The sequence below is a fragment of the Brassica napus genome, unplaced genomic scaffold, assembly GCF_020379485.1.
Source record: "Brassica napus cultivar Da-Ae unplaced genomic scaffold, Da-Ae ScsIHWf_1070;HRSCAF=1521, whole genome shotgun sequence".
Classification (NCBI taxonomy): Eukaryota; Viridiplantae; Streptophyta; class Magnoliopsida; order Brassicales; family Brassicaceae; genus Brassica; species Brassica napus.
The window spans coordinates 1-23,606 of record NW_026014497.1 but is presented as its reverse complement, the minus strand read 5'-3'; the positions used below and the strand labels follow the sequence as shown (position 1 = coordinate 23,606).

General features: G+C 40.8%; 2 protein-coding genes and 1 non-coding gene across 3 annotated transcripts; 2 read left to right on the top strand and 1 right to left on the bottom strand.

Annotated features, from left to right (window-relative positions):
* Nucleotides 1-1,341: 1,341 nt before the first annotated feature.
* LOC111212550 lies at nt 1,342-3,949 on the bottom strand. Its single transcript, XM_022714104.2, has 2 exons — nt 3,327-3,949; nt 1,342-2,964 (listed from the first exon to the last, which is right to left on the bottom strand). Exon 2 carries the CDS (start codon nt 2,959-2,961, stop codon nt 1,474-1,476), a length of 1,488 nt encoding a protein of 495 aa, XP_022569825.2. The 5' UTR covers nt 2,962-2,964; nt 3,327-3,949; the 3' UTR covers nt 1,342-1,473.
* A 12,684-nt stretch (nt 3,950-16,633) lies between these two features.
* LOC125595459 lies at nt 16,634-16,740 on the top strand. The gene has a single exon (XR_007330278.1). It is a non-coding gene; the product is annotated as a small nucleolar RNA R71 (small nucleolar RNA).
* Nucleotides 16,741-18,889: 2,149 nt separating this feature from the next.
* Nucleotides 18,890-21,127, top strand: LOC125595458. The gene is made up of 2 exons (XM_048771238.1): nt 18,890-20,853; nt 20,932-21,127. Exon 1 carries the CDS (start codon nt 19,228-19,230, stop codon nt 19,870-19,872), a length of 645 nt encoding a protein of 214 aa, XP_048627195.1. The 5' UTR covers nt 18,890-19,227; the 3' UTR covers nt 19,873-20,853; nt 20,932-21,127.
* Nucleotides 21,128-23,606: the final 2,479 nt, after the last annotated feature.

Here is a 23,606-nt window from a genome sequence, read left to right as displayed (position 1 = left end):
ATATTACACTTAAGAACACCAAAACGCATCAAATAGACCAAAACATTAATTAAAACCGACCATTTAATTGCTCCAAAACGAGTTTAAAACCGTTAAAAACACGGAATATCAACTCCCCCAGACTTGAATCTTTGCTTGTCCTCAAGTAAAGAGGATTAAAATTTGGGAGCTCACTAACCCTCAGTAGACCTTACCTTGTGATTTCGCTAACCACTTGAATCAGAGACTGTCAAGGCTTTCATTCCAAATCCCCACCAAGACCTCGCAAACCTTCCCATATTTCAGACCTGCAAGTCTCAGTTTCAAGTAATCAACTCTTTACATTCATTAAAAAGGGCGTGACCTTTCCACCAAAGATATCTCCATCAGGTATAACGGGCTCGGTGTATGGGAGGCTGTTTTGTTTTTAGTGTTTGTGGGTATCAGCGATAACAAAAAAATGCAAAACATTATGCAAAATCGCTGGAGAGACCGAGTATATTGATAACCATGTTTTCGAACTGCTCAAGTCTCAAATGATCAAAACCCAACAAATCTCAAACTCTAACCCCAAATTTAAACAAAGCATCATCTCTAGTACATAAAATAAAAATAAAATGTCTAAATCAAATATACTGAATGAGATATAAACATGAACTTTTTTTTTTTTGGACCGATTACTTGCAAATGTTTGTGGTAATCGATCGAATAATATCTATTTTTTTTTTTTTTTTTTTTTTTTTTTTTTTGAAGAACATATACAAACCGAAATCGAATATATACACTGCGATGCAATCACACACTTACAACACCCAATTTTTCTATTTACACCTCTAGACACACAGGTCCGTGTCTAACCACCTAAATGTTCCGATCCTACCTAAGCAGTCGGATGAACCATGTCTACCCTAATCTCTCCATTGTTTTTGCACATGTATGCACATATAATCAGTGTGTAAGAATGCATGGAGATGAAATAAAAGGGTACGGTGTAGGTGTGGTACCAAACTATTGATGAGTCTGGCCATTCAGGATTATTAAAGAGTGGTAAAATGTGGTAAAGAAAATCCTGAATGTGTATATGGTGTACCGTTTCCTGATGTTGATTCCTGGTCAAAAGAAATTAAATTCATTAATGGTCAAAAATATTTGAGTCGATTACAATTCACCGAGACTTGATAAAAGATTTAAGGAGAGGTTGCTTGGTCAAGTGGTTCCTCGGTTTGTCTGCGCTAACAGTCCTGAAAAATGGTCAATATGAAATGTAATGCACAACACACAAGGAAATAGTCTAATAATCATCACAGGGTCTGAGAAAAATACGTAGAGAGTTTTTTTTTTTTTTTTTTTTTTTTTTTTTTTTTAAAACACAATCAAATCCGATAAACTAAGAAAATAAAAGAAATAAAAGCAATATGGTACATAAGTAGCATCCTCCCCCAGACTTACTTCACACCGTCTCGGTGTGAAAATAATTCCAAGAGAGATTACCGATCAGGCGTTGCGGTCAGTACGCCTCTTGGAGCGCCTCTCCAAGGCTCCATCATCATCAGAGTCCTCCGCTGCCTCAGGTCCAGCAGCGGTGTCGTGAGCGCCTGAGTCGTCATCGCTATCTCCAGAAACAGCTGGCTGTGATGCGCATCCCTTCTTAATGTTGCAGATTCCCTTCCACATCTTCAGCAGTATGGAGTTGTTGGTTTGATGGCTCTTGATCGACCAAGCGTTGATCTCAGCAGCGGATGCAGTAGCGGGAGGTGCTGGTGGCAGCATATACGGAGTGAAATCCGTGGGGAAAAGACTTTCCTCATCTTCAGGTTCCTCCTCTATATCATCATGTGGTGTCTGCTGGTGTGTCGATGATGATGCGACTCCTTTCTTCTTCAGTGTCGCGGGTCTGGTGCAGAGAGATGCAGGCGGTGGTAGAAATATGATAGCACCTGGATCAGTCAGCTCGGTGATGGCGGTATCGGGTAGCTTGACAAATTGCTCTCTCCCTTGTTGGTTCTGGAACTGGTAGATATGAGGGGCGGACTTGTCGATGCTTCCTCGCCAAGGGCCGGTGAGGTAGTGGCTGCTAATGAGTGCTCTCATGTCGAAAAAGTTCTGATACATCCCCTTCTTATCCACCACTCTGTCAACAGGTGGAAGAAACACTCCACAATGCCTTAAGATCTGTGTGATAACCGCTCCAAACCCACATCTCTTCGTATCTGAAACTTTGAAGTACGCAAGCTTCTCCGCGATCACAGCTCCTATGTTTATGTCCTTCCCGCTAACATAGGTAATGTCCGCGCCTTGAGGCCATAGGTGTCCAGCCCCGATGAACAGAAGAGCTAGCTCATCTTTTGTCACTGCAGCGGGTTCCGTCTTCCCATAGATAACACTGCTGATCACTCTCACTGCATATCGCAGAACAGGGCTACGTATTCTCGCTTGCTTGGCCTCTCGAGAGATGAAGTTTCCTGAAGCGATGAATGTCCAGAAATCATTGTGTTCCGGGAAGTCAGGAACACAAGATTGACGTCCTTTCCCGAACCCAAAGACGTCGCACAGCTGAAAGATGGTCATGGAGTGGAACTGCCTGTTCACAATGAAGGAGAACATCGCCTTATCAGCAACTGGGTTGTCCTCGTCAGGATGGTAGAGGCGGGCTGATGCGAGGAACTGCCTGGTCAAGTCAGCATAGCAATCACAGTGAAGATCGAAGATGTATCCCAGGCCAATCTTCTCGAACAAGGCTTCAATATCCTCGGTTATCCCCAATGCATCTGTAGTGTCTCTGTGAGCGAAGCGCGACGGACATATTTCCACTCCCCTCATCTGCTCATAGAAATCATCATCATGTATATCCCACTGCTGGGTTATCTCTCGATTCGCAGGATGAGACCTATCCGTCTTTCGGAACTTGCCCTTTGTGCTGAGCCTAGCAGTCTGTACCGAGGAATCCCCACGCTCACTCTGCTTCTTCTGTCTCTTAGGCATTATCTGCAAAATTAATTCATCAAAACCCAAGTAAGAGACATATAGAAAAACACTCTTATATAATCATTTCTGATCAACCTCCTAAACATGTAAAAATTTAGCACACATCTCTTCTCTAAACTCAAAATAACACATCACACTCCATTCCAATTTTCGTTTTTCAATTAAACTCGAAAATTAAATTTTTTTTTTTTTTTTTTTTTTTAGGCAAAATCGCAATTCATCCTACAAATTGGCAATCTAGGTAACCCATGAGTATAATCATCACAAATAAACCATCCTAGATGCTATTCCATTTAGAATTCGGAGATTCCCCTAAATCCAACCCTAGGGCGATTTTTGATTCTAAAATTAGAGAGTCATACCTGTGTCTTGATGAAAACTGATGGTAGAAATGGATAGAGCTTGAAAAACTAATGAGTTTAGCACCAAGAATTACAAAAATCGGTTGAGATATGATGAAAATCGATTTGCATGTTCTTTAGAGGTTTGAGAGAGTTTGAGAGGAGAGGAAGATGAAATTATGAGTGTTTTGATCTGATTTTCGCGAGTGGGATCTTTTGTGGGTGTTTTCCGGTTTAAATTGAGTGAAATCAAACCGGGCAAGACTTACCTTAGATCGACCGATCCGTACTCTTAGGATCGACCGATCTTATGCACGGATCGACCGATCTGCGTATACCGGATCGACCGATCCCTTACCTGGATCGCCGTTCTGTTTCTTTCGGATCGATCTATGCCTGATCGTGATACATGCCTAAAAATCATCTAAAAACACAACCAAAAATCAATTCACACAAGAAAACATAATCACAAAAGAGAAAGAAAATCAAACCATGTGGGTTGCCTCCCAGTCAGCGCTTGTTTAAAGTCGCGAGCCTGACTATTTTGTTGTCCTTAGGCGAGATCGGGTTCCGATAAAGGAATGTTGGTTCCTTCTTCGGGTTTTGCATCTGTGAAGTAAGGTTTTAGCCTCTGCCCATTGACGGTGAATTTTCCCATTGTCTTCCAAGACAACAGCTCCATAAGGTCTAACCTCTGTGATGGTGAAAGGTCCGGACCAACGAGACTTAAGCTTTCCAGGAAATAGCTTGAGTCTAGAGTTGAACAGAAGGACTTTGTCTCCAGCAGCGAAGTCTCTCGGGATTATCTTTCTGTCATGCCATGCCTTAGTTCTTTCCTTGTAGATTTTGGTGTTCTCATAGGCGTTCAACCGAATCTCGTCCAGCTCGTTCAACTGAACCATCCTCCTTTCTGCTGCGGTTTTAATGTCGAAGTTCATCAACTTCGTTGCCCAAAAACCACTGTACTCCAATTCCACAGGTAGGTGACAAGACTTTCCATAGACCAGATTAAAAGGAGTGGTGCCCAAGGGAGTCTTGTAGGCGGTTCTATACGCCCATAAGGCGTCATCAAGCTTCACAGCCCAGTCTTTCCTTGTTTTGCCTACAGCCTTCTCCAAAATCCCCTTGATTTCTCGGTTCGATATTTCAACCTGCCCACTTGTCTGAGGATGATAAGGTGTAGCTACCTTATGCTTTACTCCATGTTTCTTCAGCAGTTTATCGAACGTCTTGTTGATGAAGTGAGAGCCTCCATCACTAATAACCACTCTCGGGATCCCGAATCTTGGAAAAATGACTGTCTTGAACATTTTCTTGACAACACTAGAGTCATTTGTCTTGCTGGCTACTGCTTCCACCCACTTGGAGACATAATCAACCGCAACCAAGATGTACTCATTTCCATAAGAAGATGGGAAAGGGCCCATAAAATCAATTCCCCATACATCAAAAACTTCAACTTCAAGGATGAAATTTTGGGGCATCTCATTTCTCTTACTGATGTTACCCTTCCGCTGACATGCATCACACTTTGAGACAAACTCATGGGCGTCTCTGAAAAAGTGTAGGCCACCAGTAACCAGCCTGCAGGACCTTAGAAACCGTCTTGAATGTTGCAAAATGGCCTGCGTATTCTGAACTGTGGCAGTGGAAAAGAATCCCTTGCATCTCATTCTCCAGAACACATCTCCTGAATAAACCATCTGAGCATCTCTTGTAGAGGAATGGATCATCCCAGTAGTAGTGGTTCACATCCACTACAAGAAAACACAGTTTTAGCAAGGAAATTTAACGAGGAAAACTATTCCTCGTGAAATTACGATGACTTAACGATGAAATTGCGAGGAAATAAAGTTTCGTCGTAATGGCCTTGTAAAATACCGAGTAAAGCTTTTCCTCGTAAAATCGTCGTAAGTTAACGTGGTTTTTCCGAGAAAAATGTGTTTCGTCGCAAATTCGTCGTAATTTTAGCATGATTTTTACGAGGAAATAACTTACGAGGAAAGAACGAGAAATCCACCAACTTAACACGTTTTTTTTGCCACCAACCTAATTTTTCGTCGTAAATTCCTAGCAAAATTCAACTACCAGATTCGAAAATTTTCTATATATATGGAGGTTTGAACATAATTTTAAGCACACCAACAAGAAAAAAAAAGTGAAAAAAATGTCGGGCTTGGGAAATATTTTCGAGTTGCGGAGGTGGATGTATATGCATAGAGATGCTAACGGGAGAGTGACGAAAGAATATCTTGCTGGGTTGGAGCGTTTTATGCATCAAGCAGATTCTACACCGCTCGCCCAAGAAAGCGGTAAAATATTCTGTCCTTGTAGGAAATGTAACAATTCAAAGTTGGCAAATCGTGAAAATGTTTGGAAGCATTTAGTAAATAGAGGTTTCACGCCAAATTATTATATCTGGTTTCAACATGGAGAAGGTTATAGTTATGATCAGAATGAAGCTAGTAGTAGTAATAACAACTTTCAAGAAGAACCGGTTGATCATCAATTGCATAATGCACATAGTTACCATCAGGAGGATCAGCCGATGGTAGATTATGATAGGGTTCATGATATGGTAACTGATGCATTCGTAGCTCATGATGATGAAGATGAAGAACCTAACATAGATTCAAAAAAGTTTTATGAAATGTTAGATGCGGCAAATCAACCACTTTACAGTGGTTGTAGAGAAGGTCTCTCTAAATTGTCATTGGCTGCTAGAATGATGAATATTAAAACTGATCACAATCTACCTGAAAGTTGCATGAACGAATGGGCAGATTTATTTAAAGAGTATTTGCCGGAAGACAATGAGTCTGCTGATTCTTATTATGAGATTCAGAAACTGGTTTATAGTCTTGGGTTGCCTTCGGAGATGATAGATGTTTGCATCGACAACTGCATGATCTACTGGGGAGATGATGAGAAGTTGGAAGAATGTCGATTCTGCAAGAAACCACGATTCAAGCCGCAAGGAAGGGGACGTAATAGGGTACCGTACCAAAGGATGTGGTACCTACCAATTACAGATAGATTGAAAAGATTGTACCAATCGGAGCAGACTGCTGGAAAGATGAGGTGGCATGCCGAGCATACTCAGACGGATGGTGAGATGACTCATCCATCAGATGCAAGAGCCTGGAAACATTTTAACAAAGTACATCCGAATTTCGCTAGCAATAGCCGGAATGTGTACCTCGGATTATGCACAGATGGATTTAGTCCATTTGGAATGTCAGGGAGACAATATTCATTGTGGCCTGTCTTTCTTACGCCATACAACCTGCCACCGGAGATGTGCATGCAACGGGAGTTTTTATTCTTGACCATATTAATACCCGGTCCGAAGCATCCAAAAAGGTCACTTGATGTTTTCCTACAACCACTGATAAAAGAGTTGAAGGATTTGTGGTCAACAGGGGTGAGGACGTATGACTGCTCAACGAAGAAGAATTTTACGATGCGAGCTATGCTTTTGTGGACCATAAGTGACTTTCCTGCCTATGGGATGTTGTCTGGATGGACTACACATGGGAGATTAGCTTGTCCATATTGTAATGGAACGACAGATGCATTTCAACTGAAGAATGGTAGAAAGACAAGTTGGTTCGATTGTCACCGTCGATTTCTTCCAGTTGGCCATCCGTACCGAAGAAACAAGAATTTGTTTAGGCACAAAAAGGTTGTGAGAGACACTCCTCCTCCATATCTAACTGGAGAACAAATTGAAGCGCAAATCGACTACTACGGAGCTAACGAAACAGTTCGCTGGGGTGGTAATTGGCATGTCCCTCGTAATATGCCTGATTCTTACGGTGTTCATCACAACTGGCACAAGAAGAGTATATTTTGGGAGTTACCATATTGGAAGGATCTCCTTCTGCGCCACAACCTTGATGTGATGCATATAGAGAAGAATTTCTTTGAGAACATCATGAATACAATATTGAATGTCCCAGGGAAGACAAAAGACAACATAAAATCGAGGTTGGACTTGCCGGATATTTGCTCAAGAAGTGAGTTACATATAAAAAGCAATGGCCAAGTTCCCGTTCCAATTTTTAGATTGTCTTCAGAAAAAAAGTCGGTTTTGTTCAATTGGGTGGCATCAGAAGTGAAGTTCCCTGATGGGTATGTTTCAAATCTTTCAAGATGTGTTGAAAAGGGTCAAAAGTTCTCCGGGATGAAGAGTCATGATTGTCATGTCTTTATGCAACGACTTCTGCCATTTGCATTTGCGGAGCTACTTCCAACAAACGTACATGAAGCACTTGCAGGTAGTTTACAATAGGACAATAATATTAAATTGGTTTAGTTTACAATAATAGTATTTGACTAACAATGTGTTTAATTGTTTTTGGAATAGGCATTGGAGCATTTTTCAGGGATTTGAGCACACGCACTCTTAAAGAAGAAGTCGTAGAACAGCTTCAGGAGAACATTCCTATCTTATTGTGCAACTTGGAGAAGATATTTCCTCCAGGCTTTTTTGACGTGATGGAGCATCTAGCTATCCACCTCCCATATGAGGCATTGCTTCGTGGACCGGTACATTACGGATGGATGTATCAGTACGAGCGAGCCATGAAATATTTGAAGGGAAAAGCAAAGAACCTCGCCAAAGTTGAAGGTTCTATAATTGCTGGAAGTTTGACAGAAGAAGTTTCTCACTTCACATCGTACTACTTTGCGTCAAAAGTACGTACCCGAAGAAGAGCTCCAAGAAGATATGATGATGGTGGCGTTGCGCCCACATATGCAGTTGTTGGTGTTCCAGAAATCTTTAGCCAGATTGGACGACTTGGTGGGAAATCAAAACAGGTTTGGTGGTCGAGTGAAGAAGACGCTCATAGTGCACACACCTATATTCTACTCAATTGCGAGGATCCATTGATGCGTTATTTTGAAAGGTAACTTAAATTGAGTATACATTATATAATTGAGAGAGATTAATTCATGTAAAATGTGAATTTACAGCATGTTTGTTTCACAAGTCGAAGAAACATTTCCTGGTATATCCACAAGTGACGTAGACAAAAGAAAAGATCAACACTTTGTTAAGTGGTTGAAGAATCAGGTATTAATCAAATACTTTTAAAATTTTCATACATGAATGATTTGTATTTCAACGTTCTTTTTATTTTTAAATAGGTTGATTATGACGACGATGCAGATTATCCTAAGTGGTTACACGAAGTAATTCAATCTCCACTTGTAAAGGTCACCACATCACAGATGTATTTCACACGAGGCTATACTTTTCACACATATGAGTATGGTAAACAGCGGGCAACCAGTAACTATGGAATTTGTGTGAAAGGAGAAACAGATTTCTACGGAATCTTGACGGAGATTATTGAAGTCGAATTCCCAGGGATATTGAAGCTAAAATGCGTCCTCTTCAAGTGTGAATGGTTCGACCCCGTCGTCAATAGAGGTGTTCGGTTGAACAAATTCGGTGTAGTAGATGTCAACGGTGGCCGGAGGTACAACAAATTCGAGCCCTTCATCTTAGCTTCACAAGCAGACCAAGTTAGCTTCCTTCCATACCCACGGATGAGAGAGTCGGGTATAAATTGGTTAGCCGTGATCAAAGTTACACCTCGAGGACGAATCATCGTAGGAGAAGAACCACCATTGCAAGAAGAACAAATAAATGAAGTTCATGAACCTGAACAAGAAATTGATGACATCCTTCTCATTGATCCGCATAATCACGAGTATGAAGATCTTACCGAAGATCCCACGGAGGAAGCTGTTGAAGACGAGTTTCATGTAAATGATGATGTTTCAAGTGATGACGAGAATGTCGATGAATCCGATTAATGTATTTCATATTTGTATGAGTTTGATTTATTATATATAATTAAAGATAATGGGAGTTTATTTATAAATAAGATATCGACATTAATTATAAGTAAAGGAATTGTGTTTTTATAATTTTCGGTTTGGATTAGAATGAATTGCTTGAGGTTAAAGGATAGAAGTGTTTGATATATGAAGTAGAAGATAAAGAAGATGTGGTTTGGGATTTGGGGTTTCGTTTTAGGGGTTTAGAGACAGTCGTCGTACTTTCCACGTTATCTCACGGGAATTTTACGACGATTTATAATACATTACCTCGCATATTCCACGGTAACAGTAAACGTCGTAAGAGCCTCGTTAACTTACGTGGAATAAGAGACGATTTATAATTAAAAAAGCGGACCTCGCTTATTCCACGTAAGACTAAAACGTCGTAAGAGCCTCGTTAACTTACGTGGAATGAGCGAGGTTAGCTTTTTTATTTTACTTTTCGTCGTTAATTCGTCGGTAAATATACTAAAATGAAACCCAAATCCCTAAACCCCAAATGTGCAAACCCTAAAACTCCCCATCCTACTTCATATAAACTAAAAAAAAATTAATTTTCAATTTTTTTTTTATGTTTTTAAACCTTTCATATATGATTTGTAGAGTGTGTTTGATTTGTTGTGTGATATGTCAAATTCAAAATTTGTAAAATTGTTTTCCAACGTATTAAACCTTTCAAATTCAAAAAAATATATATATTGAAGTTAAAGGGTTAGAAATATATGAAGTATAAGATAAGAAATATAAGGAAGATAGGGTTTGAGGTTTGGAGATAAGAAAGATAGGGTTTGAGGTTTGGGGTTTAAAATTTTAGGGGTTAGCAAAAAAAGCCTCGCTATTTGCACGTAAAATCGATGATAAAAACAAAAATCGTCGCAAGAACGACGTTAAATAAAACACGGGCCTCTGTATATCCTCGTTAATTTGCTTGGGCCTTGCGACGAAACAAAAGACGGGCCCACGTAAAATCGATGATAAAACAAAAATCGTCGCAAGAACGACGTTAAATAAAAGACGGGCCTCTGTATATCCTCGTTAATTTGCTTGGGCCTTGCGACAAAACGAAAGACGGGCCTCTGTCTTTCCTCGTTATTTTGCGACGAATTGTCGACGAACACTAATCCTATATATAGGCGAAACCGCAGCCCTCTTCATTTCCTCTCTAATTCCTCTCTAGAGCCTTCTATTTCCTCTCAACATGGTAACTCTCTTTCCTCTCTAAGTAGTTTAGGGAATTTAGATTAGGTGGTTAGTTTAGGGAATTTAGTTTACGAAATTAGTTTACAAAATTTAGGTTTCCTCATTTTATTAATTACGTAGTTAATACTGTTCATAATTTTTTATTTACTCTTGAATTTAATTTAGAAATTTAAATTTTGCAGACTATTCGTAGGCACCAGCGTAGTGCTCACTACTCGCAGATGTTCGGTCCACCGGGTAGTCGGTTAGACCCGTCTTCACTTCCCGGTTCTTCTTCAGCTCCTGGTTCTTCGGGTCAGCAGGAGACCGTCCCCGAGACTCAATCTTCTCAGAGAGTCTCGCCTTCTTCTACGGCATCGCCATCAGTTCCTCATGTGCCTCCTCCGGTAGCTCCTCCTCCGATGCCAGCTCCTCATGTGCCTCCTCAGATGCCCGCCCATCAGGTTCATGCTGATTTGATGGTGCCAGCGAGTTGTCCTTACTCTCAGTACACTGTTGAGGACATTCTCGGTTTGCCAGGCAGAGAAGGCTTACCGATCATAGACCCCGACCGACCTGAAGGAACTCTTTGGTATGTATGTTACATTTATTTTTTAAAATTCATTTGTGACTTTAATAAATATTTAAAACTTTGAATTTGTTTTTTTTTTCCAGGTTTGGGGTTGATAACTGCCTTGCAACAGAAGTAACCGAGACGATTAAAGGTTACTTCTCCATGGCACATCCCAACTGGAAATCCACTCCGATCTACATCAGAAGGACGTGGTTCAAGATTTACGCTGTAAGTTTTTACAATTTATTCCTGATTTATATTTTTTTAAATTTTATTTTTCTAAACTAATTATTAATTTTTTTTTGCAGCAAAAATTTAATTGGTCCATGGGGGTCACTGAGAAGGTGCGGAAAGAGTTTATCGACAAGGCGAAGAAACGTTTGTTGGACACGGTCTCCAACTGGAAGGGTGACTGGATCGTGAAGGGCTATGAGCGGGGCAAACCCTCAACCATCACCACGGACGTGTGGGATGGCCTCATCCGTTACTGGAGGGATCCTGATGCCATGAGAGTCGCCCAGTCTTGCTCCGCCTCCCGTAACTCGGTAGATGAGCATGGCCACAGGGCGATGCAACATAGTACGGGCCAAAAACCACACGCCCGCGTCCGTTTGGAAATGGTACGTAATTTAAATATTTAACTTTTTGATTTTTAATATATATATATATATATAATAAAAACTTTCTTAACTATTTTTAGGCCAAGGAGTTGGGACGTTTACCGACTCTTATGGAACTTTTCGATCGGACCCACAAAAACAAGGCGGGCGCATTTGTAGATGAGAGGTCTGAGAAGATCTACAATGATGTGGCAGCTCGTATTGACGAGCGTGAGACCCAGCTGGCGCAGGAGTCCGCCGACGGATTACCCGTCGTCTTATCCACAATAGAAGTGGATAGAATTTACGAGGAGGTAAATTTTATATAAATTTTTTATTAATTCCATTTTACTTTAAAATTTAAATTTTAATATATATTTTATTGTTTTTTAAGGTCGCTCCTAAGAAAAAGGGACGTGTGTTGGGGATTGGTTCCGTCAACGATGTTCCGAGAGCGACTTCCTCTTATGGCCAGAGACGGGATGATGAAGTCTCTCAGCTGCGCGACGTGTTGGAGACGACACAACATCAGCTGTCGTCGACACAAAACGAGTTGGCCTCGACAAAATCGTCGTTCACAGCTCGTATGACTGGTCTCGAGAACTTCTTGGACGTCATAGCGGCCACAAATCCGGAATGGGAGGCCATGTTCAGGACCATGAGACAACAAAACCCCATTCCAGGCGAGACATCCGTGCAAGTCAACGAGGAAGATCTCTCGAGAAGGAGCGAGGAATTCTACGACGCGGCAATGCAGCATTAGTTTTTTTTTTGTTATTGTATTTTAAAATTCAAAACTTATTTATATATTATATAATTTCATTTTAATTCGGCCAAAAAAATTTTTCCTATTCGATTTAATTTCAATTAAAATTTTATTAATAAATTAAATAAATATAATTTTTATTTATAAATTCAGTAAATAGAAAACAAAGTAATTTCGTCGCTAATTCCCGATGTATTAACGAGGAAAATTAACGACGAAATATCGAGGAACAATTATCGAGGATTTTACGTGGATTTACTTACGATTCTATTACGACGAATTATTTTCGTGTTTCTTACGTTTTTATTACGACGAATTTATTTAGAGGTTTTTGCGTGTCTTTTACGACGAACCATTTACGAGTTTCTTACGAGGAAGCACAACGACCGCGTTACGTGGAAACCCCACGTGGTCTTTACGACGAAAACTTAATTCTTCTTTACGAGGAAAATATAACCTCGCTAATTAACGAGGAAATGGCGACGAATCTTCTCTTACGACAATCATATAACGACGAAACGCCTTTCATCGCCATTTCCTCGTAAGCCTTCTTTTCCGAGGAAATAACGACGATTTTGGCCGTCGTTAAATTTGTGTTTTCTTGTAGTGATCTCTCATGAACTTCTTCCTCTCATACCCCTTCAGGTTCGGTGGTTCAATTTCAGCACATAGGTAGTTTGCAAAGTCTGCAAACCATGGGAGTTCATCCTGAATTTGTCTCATGACACAGCAATCAGCCTGATCCAAATACTCATCCTCCAGCAAGGTGATCACATAGACATTCTCCTCGGGTAATGTATCATCCAGTGGTGTTTCAGCTTCCACTCTCATTCGGGAAAGATGATCTGCCACTCCATTTTCTGCTCCTCTCTTGTCTCTGATCTCAATATCAAACTCCTGTAGGAGTAAGATCCACCTTAAGAGTCTCGGTTTAGCATCTTTTTTCGTCATCAGGTACTTCAAGGCTGCATGATCTGTGTGCACAATTACTTTCGAGCCCACCAAATAGGACCTGAACTTCTCGAAAGCATAAACTACTGCCAGCAACTCCTTCTCAGTGGTAGCATACTTGATTTGAGCATCATCAAGCGTTCGGCTGGCATAATAGATCACATGGAGTTTCTTGTCTTTTCTCTGCCCCAAAACAGCTCCAATCGCGTAATCACTTGCGTCACACATTATTTCAAATGGCAAGTCCCAATCCGGTGGCTGCACAATGGGAGCACTGACTAGAGACTTCTTGAGAATCTGAAACGCAGCGAGGCAGTCAGCATCAAAAACAAACTTCGCTTCTTTGCACAGCAGACGGGTGAGTGGCCTCGCTATCATAGAGAAGTCTTTGATAAACCTCCTGTAGAAACCGGCATGTCCCAGAAAACTCCGAATATCCCTCACTGTCCTGGGAGGCTGTAGGCTGGTCATAACTTCAATCTTTGCTTTGTCAACCTCGATACCCTGCTCTGATATCCTGTGACCCAAAACAATGCCATCTTTCACCATGAAATGGCACTTCTCCCAATTTAGCACCAAGTTCTTCTCCTCACATCTTTCCAGCACCTTGCACAGATTAGCAAGGCAGTCGCTAAATGAAGAACCGTAGACTGAGAAATCGTCCATAAAAACCTCCATAATGTCCTCAATAAGATCAGTAAAGATCGACATCATGCATCTCTGGAAAGTTGCAGGAGCATTGCACAATCCGAAGGGCATTCTCCTGTAGGCAAAAGTACCGTATGGGCAGGTGAATGTTGTCTTCTCTTGGTCGTCTGGATGAATGGGTATCTGAAAGAACCCGGAGTAGCCATCGAGAAAACAGTAGTAGGGGTGGTTGGCTAGTCTTTCCAGCATCTGGTCAATGAAAGGAAGTGGGAAGTGGTCCTTCCTTGTGGCTGAGTTTAGCTTCCTGTAGTCAATGCACATCCTATGCCCTGTGACTGTTCTGGTAGGAATCAGCTCATCCTTCTCATTTGTGATGACAGTGATGCCACCCTTCTTAGGAACCACATGAACCGGGCTCACCCAAGTGCTGTCTGAAATTGGGTAGATCACCCCTGCACTCAACAGCTTTAGAATCTCCTTTTTCACAACTTCCATCAGTTTGGGATTCAGTCTTCGCTGGTGCTCTATGGACGTCTTTGACTCATCCTCCAAGTGAATCTTGTGCATGCAAAGATCTGGAGAAATACCTGTAATATCATCCAAAGAGTACCCCAATGCTTTTCTATACTTTCGCAATTTTGAAAGAAGCAAAGCGGTCTCCACATTATTCAGGTTAGCACAAATAATAACAGGATATGTGGAATTCGGTCCCAAGAATGCATACCTCAGCCCAGCTGGGAGGGCTTTAAGTTCCACCTTTGGAGCATTCTCCTCACTCCAATCTGGTTGGAAGGATGACGGTTTGACGGTTTTATCGGTGCCTGAGTCTTCAAGGCTGACATAGGCGACATGCTTCTCAATCGGTGAGGCTGAATCCAAAATCTCAGAAAATCCAACCACTTCTTGGTTCATGAACCCGAACTCACTCTCCCTTTGGGTCAATGCGACTTGTAGAGGATCATCAGTGTGCAACTCTTCATCCATTTCCTCCACCAGTTCAGTCAATGTATCAACCCAGAAAGTCTGTCCATCAATAGTCGGATTTTTCAGCACCTTCTCCACATTGTATCTCATCGCCATGTCTCCTAGACGTAAGTCTATATGCCCATTCTGTACATCAATCATGGCTCCAGCAGTAGCTAAAAACGGTCTGCCCAAAATGAGAGGATCTTTAGGTTCCTCTTCCAGCTCCAGAACTACAAAATCGGTAAGCACATATCCCTTTCCAACACCAACAGGGATGTTTTCTAGTACACCGACTGGTCTTCGCACTGATCGGTCAGCAAGGACCAAGGAGATCCTTGTAGGTTTGTAGTTCGTCATGCCTAGCCTCTCAGAGACAGAGAAAGGCATTAGGCTCACTCCTGAACCCAGATCGCAGAGACTCTTCTCAAAGGTAAGTGATCCAATGCGGCATGGTAGAACAAATGCTCCGGGATCTTCACGCTTTTTAGGCATGACATTTTGTAGAACTGCGCTACATTCCTCATTGAGCATCAACACACCACGCTCTAGGCTCATCTTATCGGTAAGAATCTCCTTCATGTACCTTTTAAGAGAAGGTACCATCTTCACCGCTTCAACGAATGGCAATCTCACATGTAACTCCCCAACAAGGTTCTTTAGCTTCTCGTACTCACGTTCTTTGATCTTCTGCCTTGGTCTGGATGGGTATGGAGCCTTAGGAACATAAGCAGGAGGCGCCACATACACCTCTTCAGGTTCAGAGGAATTTGGCTTCGTCGACACGGGATCGGTCGATCCAGATGGACCGGATCGGTCGATCTCCTTCCCCTTGGATCGGTCGATCTGTTCTTGAGATCGGTCGATCTCTTTCTCTTTCGATTCCTCAATCGTTTTTCCACTCCTAAGTGTTATAGCATTCACAAACTCCTTGGGATTCGTCTCTGACTTCCCTGGTAGAAATCCAGGTGCTGTTCTGCTGCTGGAGGCGGTTTGAGCAACTTGCTTTTCCAAAACTTTCAAATGGGTGTTCAAAGCTTCGAACTTCCCATTAAGCTCTCCATACATGTTATCCACCTTGGTGTTTATCTCTGCAGTGCTATTCTTCTGACCTTCTAGCACCATTTGCAGCATCTTCTTAATTTCGTTATCCTGAGAAGACTGTGACGAAGAGGCATTCCCTTGATTCTGGTAGTTGTTGTACTGCTGCCTTTGCTGAAATCCTGAGTTGCCCGAGTTGTTCCCCTGATATTGATTTCTGTTCTGATATCCTTGGTTGAACACACTCTGGTTCTGATTCTGGTTCTGCCTGTTTCCTGCCTGAGGGTAGGACTGATGTTGTGGATTCTCCACATTGTTGCTCCGGTAAGACAGATTATTTTGCTGATTTTGACTCCATCCAAGGTTCTGATTGTAGCCTCTGTTGTAGTTTCCTTGACCACCAATGTAGTTCACATCAGCTTGCATATCATCTGAATCATCACCAACAATTTCTTGTGAGGAACGATAGCCTTGCTCCTCCACAAATTTCACAGATTTCTGATCTCTCTTGAGAAGCATCTCAATCTTGGCATTCAGCTCATCTATCTTCTTGGATTCATAACCAACACCCTTCTGGCTGGTGTCAAACCTTGACTTGCGGTTTGCTTTGCTGGATGACAGGTTGTTCAGCAAGGTGTAAGCTTCTTCAACAGTCTTGGTCATGAAATCACCATTACTTGCTGTGTCCATGGCATCTTGACTCTCTTCATGAACTCCATTATAGAAAATGTTCAGCAAGCTCACATCAGTGTAACCATGGTGAGGGCAGTCCTGTGTGTACTCCTTGAAACGCTCCCAAGCCTCATGAAAGCTTTCTGAATCAAGCTGCTGAAAGCTTCCAATTCTGCTTCTCAGATACTTGGTGAAGAAATGCTGTAGAAAAGCAGCTCTTGTCTCTTCCCATGTAGTAAGAGATCCTGGAGGGATGGACTTTAACCATCTGATAGCTTTATCAGCTAAGGAAAACGGGAACAACCTGCATTTCAAAGCGCCTTGAGGAACTCCATTATGTCTGCTGGTGTCACAGACTCGCTCAAAATGCTCCAAGTGATACATCGGGTCCTCAGACGGGTTTCCATGAAACGGATTTTTCTCCACCAAATTAATGAGACCAGTCTTGATCTCAAAGTCTCTTCTCTCAATGGGAGGTGGGCGAATCCCAGAACGATCGGCATAGAATGCATCTGGTGTATCATAATGTGCAAGCGTCATCCTAGGCATGCCATAGTCTCCAGCCTGTTGTCTTGCAGCTACACCAGCCTGCTGATTATCACCAGCATTGTTGCCTTCTCGTTCATCTACAGGAATTGGATTTTGCGGGTTGTCCTGAAATTGGTCTTCTTGGTGTTCAGCCATTTCAACCTCTTCAGCGGACTCAAGTCTTTTCTTTTTCACTTGTCTCTCTAGGCGGCCGAGCTCTAACTCCAAAGGTATTAAATTCGATGATCCTTTGCTTCTAGTATGAAATCCGCTCATTCACCTGAAAACACAAACAGAAAGAGAAAGACAGAAACATTAGACAAAATAAAGAAAATGCTATAGTCTTAAACTGATCATTAACTCTAGGGTGACCAAATGGTCCCCGGCAACGGCGCCAAAAACTTGATGTCTCGAGTTTTAACCCGATTATCTAACTGCAAGTGCACAGTAAAGTACGCAGTAGTAATGCGGGATCGAATCCACAGGGACCGATGATCACACGTAGAGTTGCAGACAAGTTAATAGCTACAGCGAATCAAGATATATTTTTGATGGTTTTTATTTAATTTTCTTAGTGTCACAAAACATAAACAAGCTGTAAAAAGATGATTTAAACGATTTGAAAACTATTTTAAAACAAACGTTGGGCATTGGGAATTCTCAGGGATTTCTTTTTATTAAGATACAATTAATGGCAGACACAGGGATATATTAAGAACCGTCTAGAACTCAAACACGATATTAGAATTAACCTACTTCCGTAGCGCTAATTCTCTATGTTATAGAAATCTCCACACTAACTTCCGCTGAGTTTCAATTTCTAAACAAGCATTAAGAACAGGTTCAATATGTTCACAAAGCGCAATAACATCAACTTCCGAGGGTTAAGGACACTTTGCTCATCTAAAGTATTTTCGGAAGTTCAAACAATCACTTTCGGTGCATCAAACAATCTGATATCATGAACTAAGTGATCAATTCAGTTCAAGCAGTAAGAAATCCATTAGATGAAGAACCAAAACGTAATCCCTTAGTCTACACACGTTTTATGAATCAAAACATCAAGAAATCCCCTATGAGAACCCCTAAACCCAACTAGATGACTACTCACACATAACTAAGCAAGAACAAAACGATTTTGATGAAGAAAACATGATAAGATTGTATTAAAACAGAGTAAAGGTTCAGAAGATCTTCTCCAAATGGTTTTGAGATGAACTCCTTTACAAATCTTATCACACAAAAGATGAACAAAACTCTCAAATCTCTCTCAAGAACTTGTAAATCTCCTTCTTGGTCGCCCCTGGTCTTTTCTGAGTCTCAAAGGTCGAGTTCTTTTCTCCATTATTGAGGGGAGTGGGTAAAAAGGAGTGAAAAGCTCGTTTGTGCGTGTGGAGCCCGTAGAGCCTGAGATCGGTCGATCCACATAGACCGGATCGGTCGATCTAGTGCATGAAAGCATAGGATCGGTCGATCCACATTGACCGGATCGGTCGATCCCACGTCCTGTGCGATCAATACTTCATTCGGTCCATTGTTCGGTCTATCTTGCTTCTGAATAAATCCCGAATGCGTTCTTTTCTTTCAAGCTATCTAGTAACCTGCATATTACACTTAAGAACACCAAAACGCATCAAATAGACCAAAACATTAATTAAAACCGACCATTTAATTGCTCCAAAACGAGTTTAAAACCGTTAAAAACACGGAATATCAGGACTGTTGAAAAATAAACTTGATTTGGATCAAACATTATTGGGTTAATCATGTGTTGATCCAAAACTTAGCCCAAATTCTAGAAAAATCATCCACCTCCTTAAAATAAAAATCTAGATATTCTTATAGAATTATCTAGATAATTAAGATAAAATAATCTAGATTTTTAAGTAGAATTTTCTAGATTTAAGATTAAAATATGTAAGATATTTTGTACTTTGGAGGCTATAAATACCTCCACTCTCTTCTCATTTTGCATCACCAAGAAATAATCCAAGTTTGTAACAAGTAATAAAATCCTCTTCTAAGTTATATAATCTTTCTTCTTCACAAAACTTCTTTCTCTTCAAACACTTAAACACTTTCTCCATCTTTATAAAGTTTTTCATTCCAATAAAGTGGTATCCGAGCTACAAGTTCCTTTTGAAGATGGCAAACAATGGTGTTCCCTTCCAAGTTCCATTGCTCACTAAGAGCAACTATGACAATTGGAGTCTTAGGATGATGGCTATCTTAGGAGCACATGATGTGTGGGAGATAGTCGAGAAAGACTTCGTTGAACCGGAGAATGATGGTGGTTTATCTCAAACACAAAAGGATGGTTTGAGAGATTCAAGGAAGAGAGACAAGAAGGCTCTCTGTCTGATCCATCAAGGATTAGATGAAGATACATTTGAGAAGGTTGCTGGAGCAAAGACATCCAAAGAAGCATGGGAGAAGCTTCAGACATCTTACAAGGGCGCGGAACAAGTTAAGAAGGTACTTCTTCAAACTTTAAGAGGAGAATTTGAAGCATTACAAATGAAGGAAGGAGAACTCATCTCAGATTACTTCTCAAGAGTCTTGACGGTTACTAATAACCTAAAAAGAAATGGTGAGAAGTTAGATGACGTGAGAATCATGGAGAAACTTCTTAGATCATTGGATTCAAAATTCGAGCATATCGTCACCGTTATTGAAGAGACAAAAGACTTGGAGACTATGACGATGGAGCAACTTCTTGGATCACTACAAGCTTATGAAGAAAAGAAGAAGAAAAAAAAAAAGATATTGTGGAGCAAGTTCTCAAGATGAGAATTGATCACAAGGAAGAAAGTGGCCGAAATCATCCGAGACGTGGTGGTGGTCATTTTCGAGGACGAGGTCGTGGTGTAAATGGACGAGGTTGGAGACCATATGAAGACAACTTCAACCAAAGAGGAAAGAATTCATCAAGAGGTCGTGGAAGAGGAAACCCAAAATCAAGGTACGATAAATCAAGCATCAAATGCTATAGTTGCGGAAAGTTTGGACATTATGCTTCTGAATGCAAAACTCCAAACAACAATAGAGTTGAAGAGAAGTCCAACTATGTTGAAGAACGGCGTAAGGAAGAAGATATGCTGTTGATGGCTTACAAGAAAGATGAACCAAATGAGGTTCACAAGTGGTACCTTGATAGTGGTGCAAGCAACCACATGTGTGGAAATAAAAGCATGTTCGTGGAGCTTGATGAATCGGTGAAAACTGATGTGGCTTTAGGAGATGAATCGAAAATGGAAGTGAAAGGTAAATGAAATATTCTCATCCGCTTGAAGAATGGAGATCATCAATTCATTTCCAACGTTTACTATATTCCAAGCATGAAGACCAACATCTTGAGCCTAGGACAACTCTTAGAGAAAGGTTATGACATTCGACTAAAAGATAATAGCCTTTCTTTAAGAGATAACGCAAACAATCTCATCACAAAGGTGCCAATGTCAAACAATAGAATGTTTGTCTTAAACATTCAAAATGACATTGCACGATGTCTCAAGATGTGCTACAAGGAGGAATCTTGGCTTTGGCATCTTCGATTTGGGCATCTCAACTTTGGAGGCTTAGAGCTACTTTCCAAGAAAGAAATGGTGAAAGAATTACCTTGCATCAATCATCCAAATCAAGTGTGTGAAGGTTGCTTACTTGGAAAGCAATTCAAGATGAGTTTTCCAAAGGAGTCGGAGACAAGAGCAAGAAAGCCACTAGAACTCATACATACAGATGTATGTGGCCCAATCAAACCAAGTTCACTTGGTCAGAGTAACTATTTCCTTCTCTTTATTGATGACTTTTCAAGAAAAACATGGGTTTACTTTTTGAAACAAAAATCAGAAGTGTTTGAAAATTTCAAAAAGTTCAAAGCCCATGTTGAGAAGGAAAGTGGTCTTAAGATCAAGTCCATAAGATCAGATCGAGGAGGAGAATGCATGTCCAAGGAGTTTCTGAAGTATTGTGAAGATAATGGCATTCGAAGACAGTTGACGGTGCCAAGAACCCCTCAACAAAATGGAGTAACGGAAAGAAAGAATAGGACAATACTTGAGATGGCAAGAAGCATGCTCAAGAGTAAGAAGCTACCAAAGGAGTTGTGGGCAGAAGCAGTTGCTTGTGCGGTTTATATATCAAACCATTCTCCAACAAAGAGTGTTTTAGAAAAGACACACCACAAGAAGCTTGGAGCGGAAGGAAGCCTGGAGTCTCACACCTAAGAGTCTTTGGAAGCATTGCTCACGCTCATGTTCCAGACGAGAAGCGGAGCAAACTAGATGATAAAAGTGAGAAATACATCTTCATTGGGTATGACGCTAACTCTAAAGGCTACAAGCTCTACAATCCTGAAACAAAGAAGACAATCATTAGTCGGAATGTCATCTTTGATGAAGAAGGAGAATGGGATTGGAGATCAAATAATGAAGACTACAACTTTTTCCATCCTTTGAAGAAGAGAATGTGGATCAACCGAGAGAAGAGCCAGCTACACCACCAACTTCACCAACAACAAGTTCTCAAGGAGATGAAAGCTCAAGTGAAAGGACTCCACGTTTTAGAAGTCTACAAGACATCTACGAGGTAACCGGAAATCAAGACAATCTTACTCTATTTTGTCTATTTGCGGATTGCGAGCCTATGAACTTTGAAGAAGCCCAAGAAAAAAAGTCATGGAGAAGTGCAATGGATGAGGAAATCAAGTCGATTCAAAAGAATAATACATGGGAGTTAGCTTCACTTCCAAATGGACACAAGGCAATTGGTGTGAAGTGGGTGTACAAGGAAAAGAAGAACTCTAAAGGAGAAGTTGAAAGGTATAAGGCAAGATTGGTGGCAAAAGGCTATAGTCAAAGAGCCGGGATCGACTATGATGAGGTATTTGCTCCAGTTGCTCGCTTAGAAACGGTTAGACTAATCATTTCATTGGCAGCCCAAAAGAGTTGGAGGATACATCAAATGGATGTCAAATCAGCCTTCTTAAATGGAGATCTTGAGGAAGAAGTCTACATTGAGCAACCACAAGGCTACATAGTTAAAGGAGAAGAAGACAAAGTCTTAAGGCTGAAGAAGGCGCTTTATGGATTAAAGCAAGCACCAAGAGCATGGAACACTCGGATTGATAAGTACTTCAAGGAGAAAGGCTTCATCAAGTGTCCATATGAGCATGCACTTTATATCAAAACTCAAAACAATGATATATTGATTGCATGCTTATATGTTGATGACTTGATATTCACTGGCAACAATCCGATTATGTTTGAAGATTTCAAGATGGAGATGACAAAGGAGTTTGAGATGACTGACATTGGATTGATGTCATACTACCTTGGCATTGAAGTAAAGCAAGAAGAAAATGGAATCTTCATTACTCAAGAAGGATATGCTAAAGAGGTGCTTAAGAAGTTCAAGATGGATGACTCAAATCCAGTTTCCACGCCAATGGAATGTGGAGTCAAGTTATCAAAGGAAGAAGAAGGAGAGAGTGTGGATCCAACACTCTTTAAGAGTTTGGTTGGAAGCTTACGATATCTAACGTGCATAAGGCCCGACATCCTACACGCAGTTGGAGTTGTGAGTCGATACATGGAGCATCCAACAACAACTCATTTCAAGGCAGCCAAGAGGATCCTACGCTATATCAAAGGTACAATCAACTTTGGCTTGTATTACTCTATTTCTGACGATTACAAGCTTGTTGGATATAGCGATAGCGATTGGGGTGGAGATGTAGATGACCGGAAAAGCACAAGTGGCTTCGTGTTTTTCATTGGAGAAACCGCTTTCACATGGATGTCAAAGAAGCAACCAATTGTCACCTTTCTACTTGTGAAGCGGAGTATGTGGCAGCTACTTCATGTGTTTGCCATGCTATTTGGTTACGAAACTTGCTAAAGGAGTTGAACCTACCACAAGAGGAGCCAACAAAGATCTTTGTGGATAACAAGTCGGCAATAGCATTGGGAAGAATCCAGTCTTCCATGATCGGAGTAAGCACATCGATACTCGTTATCACTACATAAGAGAATGTGTTACCAAGATGGATGTGCAATTGGAGTATATGAAGACAAATGATCAAGTAGCTGATATCTTCACCAAGCCACTCAAGCGAGAAGACTTTATCAAGATGAGGAGCTTACTCGGAGTAACCAAATCAAGTTTAAGAGGGGGTGTTGAAAATAAACTTGATTTGGATCAAACATTATTGGGTTAATCATGTGTTGATCCAAACTTAGCCCAAATTCTAGAAAAATCATCCACCTCCTTAAAATAAAAATCTAGATATTCTATAGAATTATCTAGATAATTAAGATAAAAAATCTAGATTTTTAAGTAGAATTCTCTAGATTTAAGATTAAAATATGTAAGATATTTTGTACTTTGGAGGCTATAAATACCTCCACTCTCTTCTCATTTTGTATCACCAAGAAATAATCCAAGTTTGTAACAAGTAATAAATCCTCTTCTAAGTTATATAATCTTTCTTCTTCACAAACTTTCTTTTCTCTTCAAACACTTAA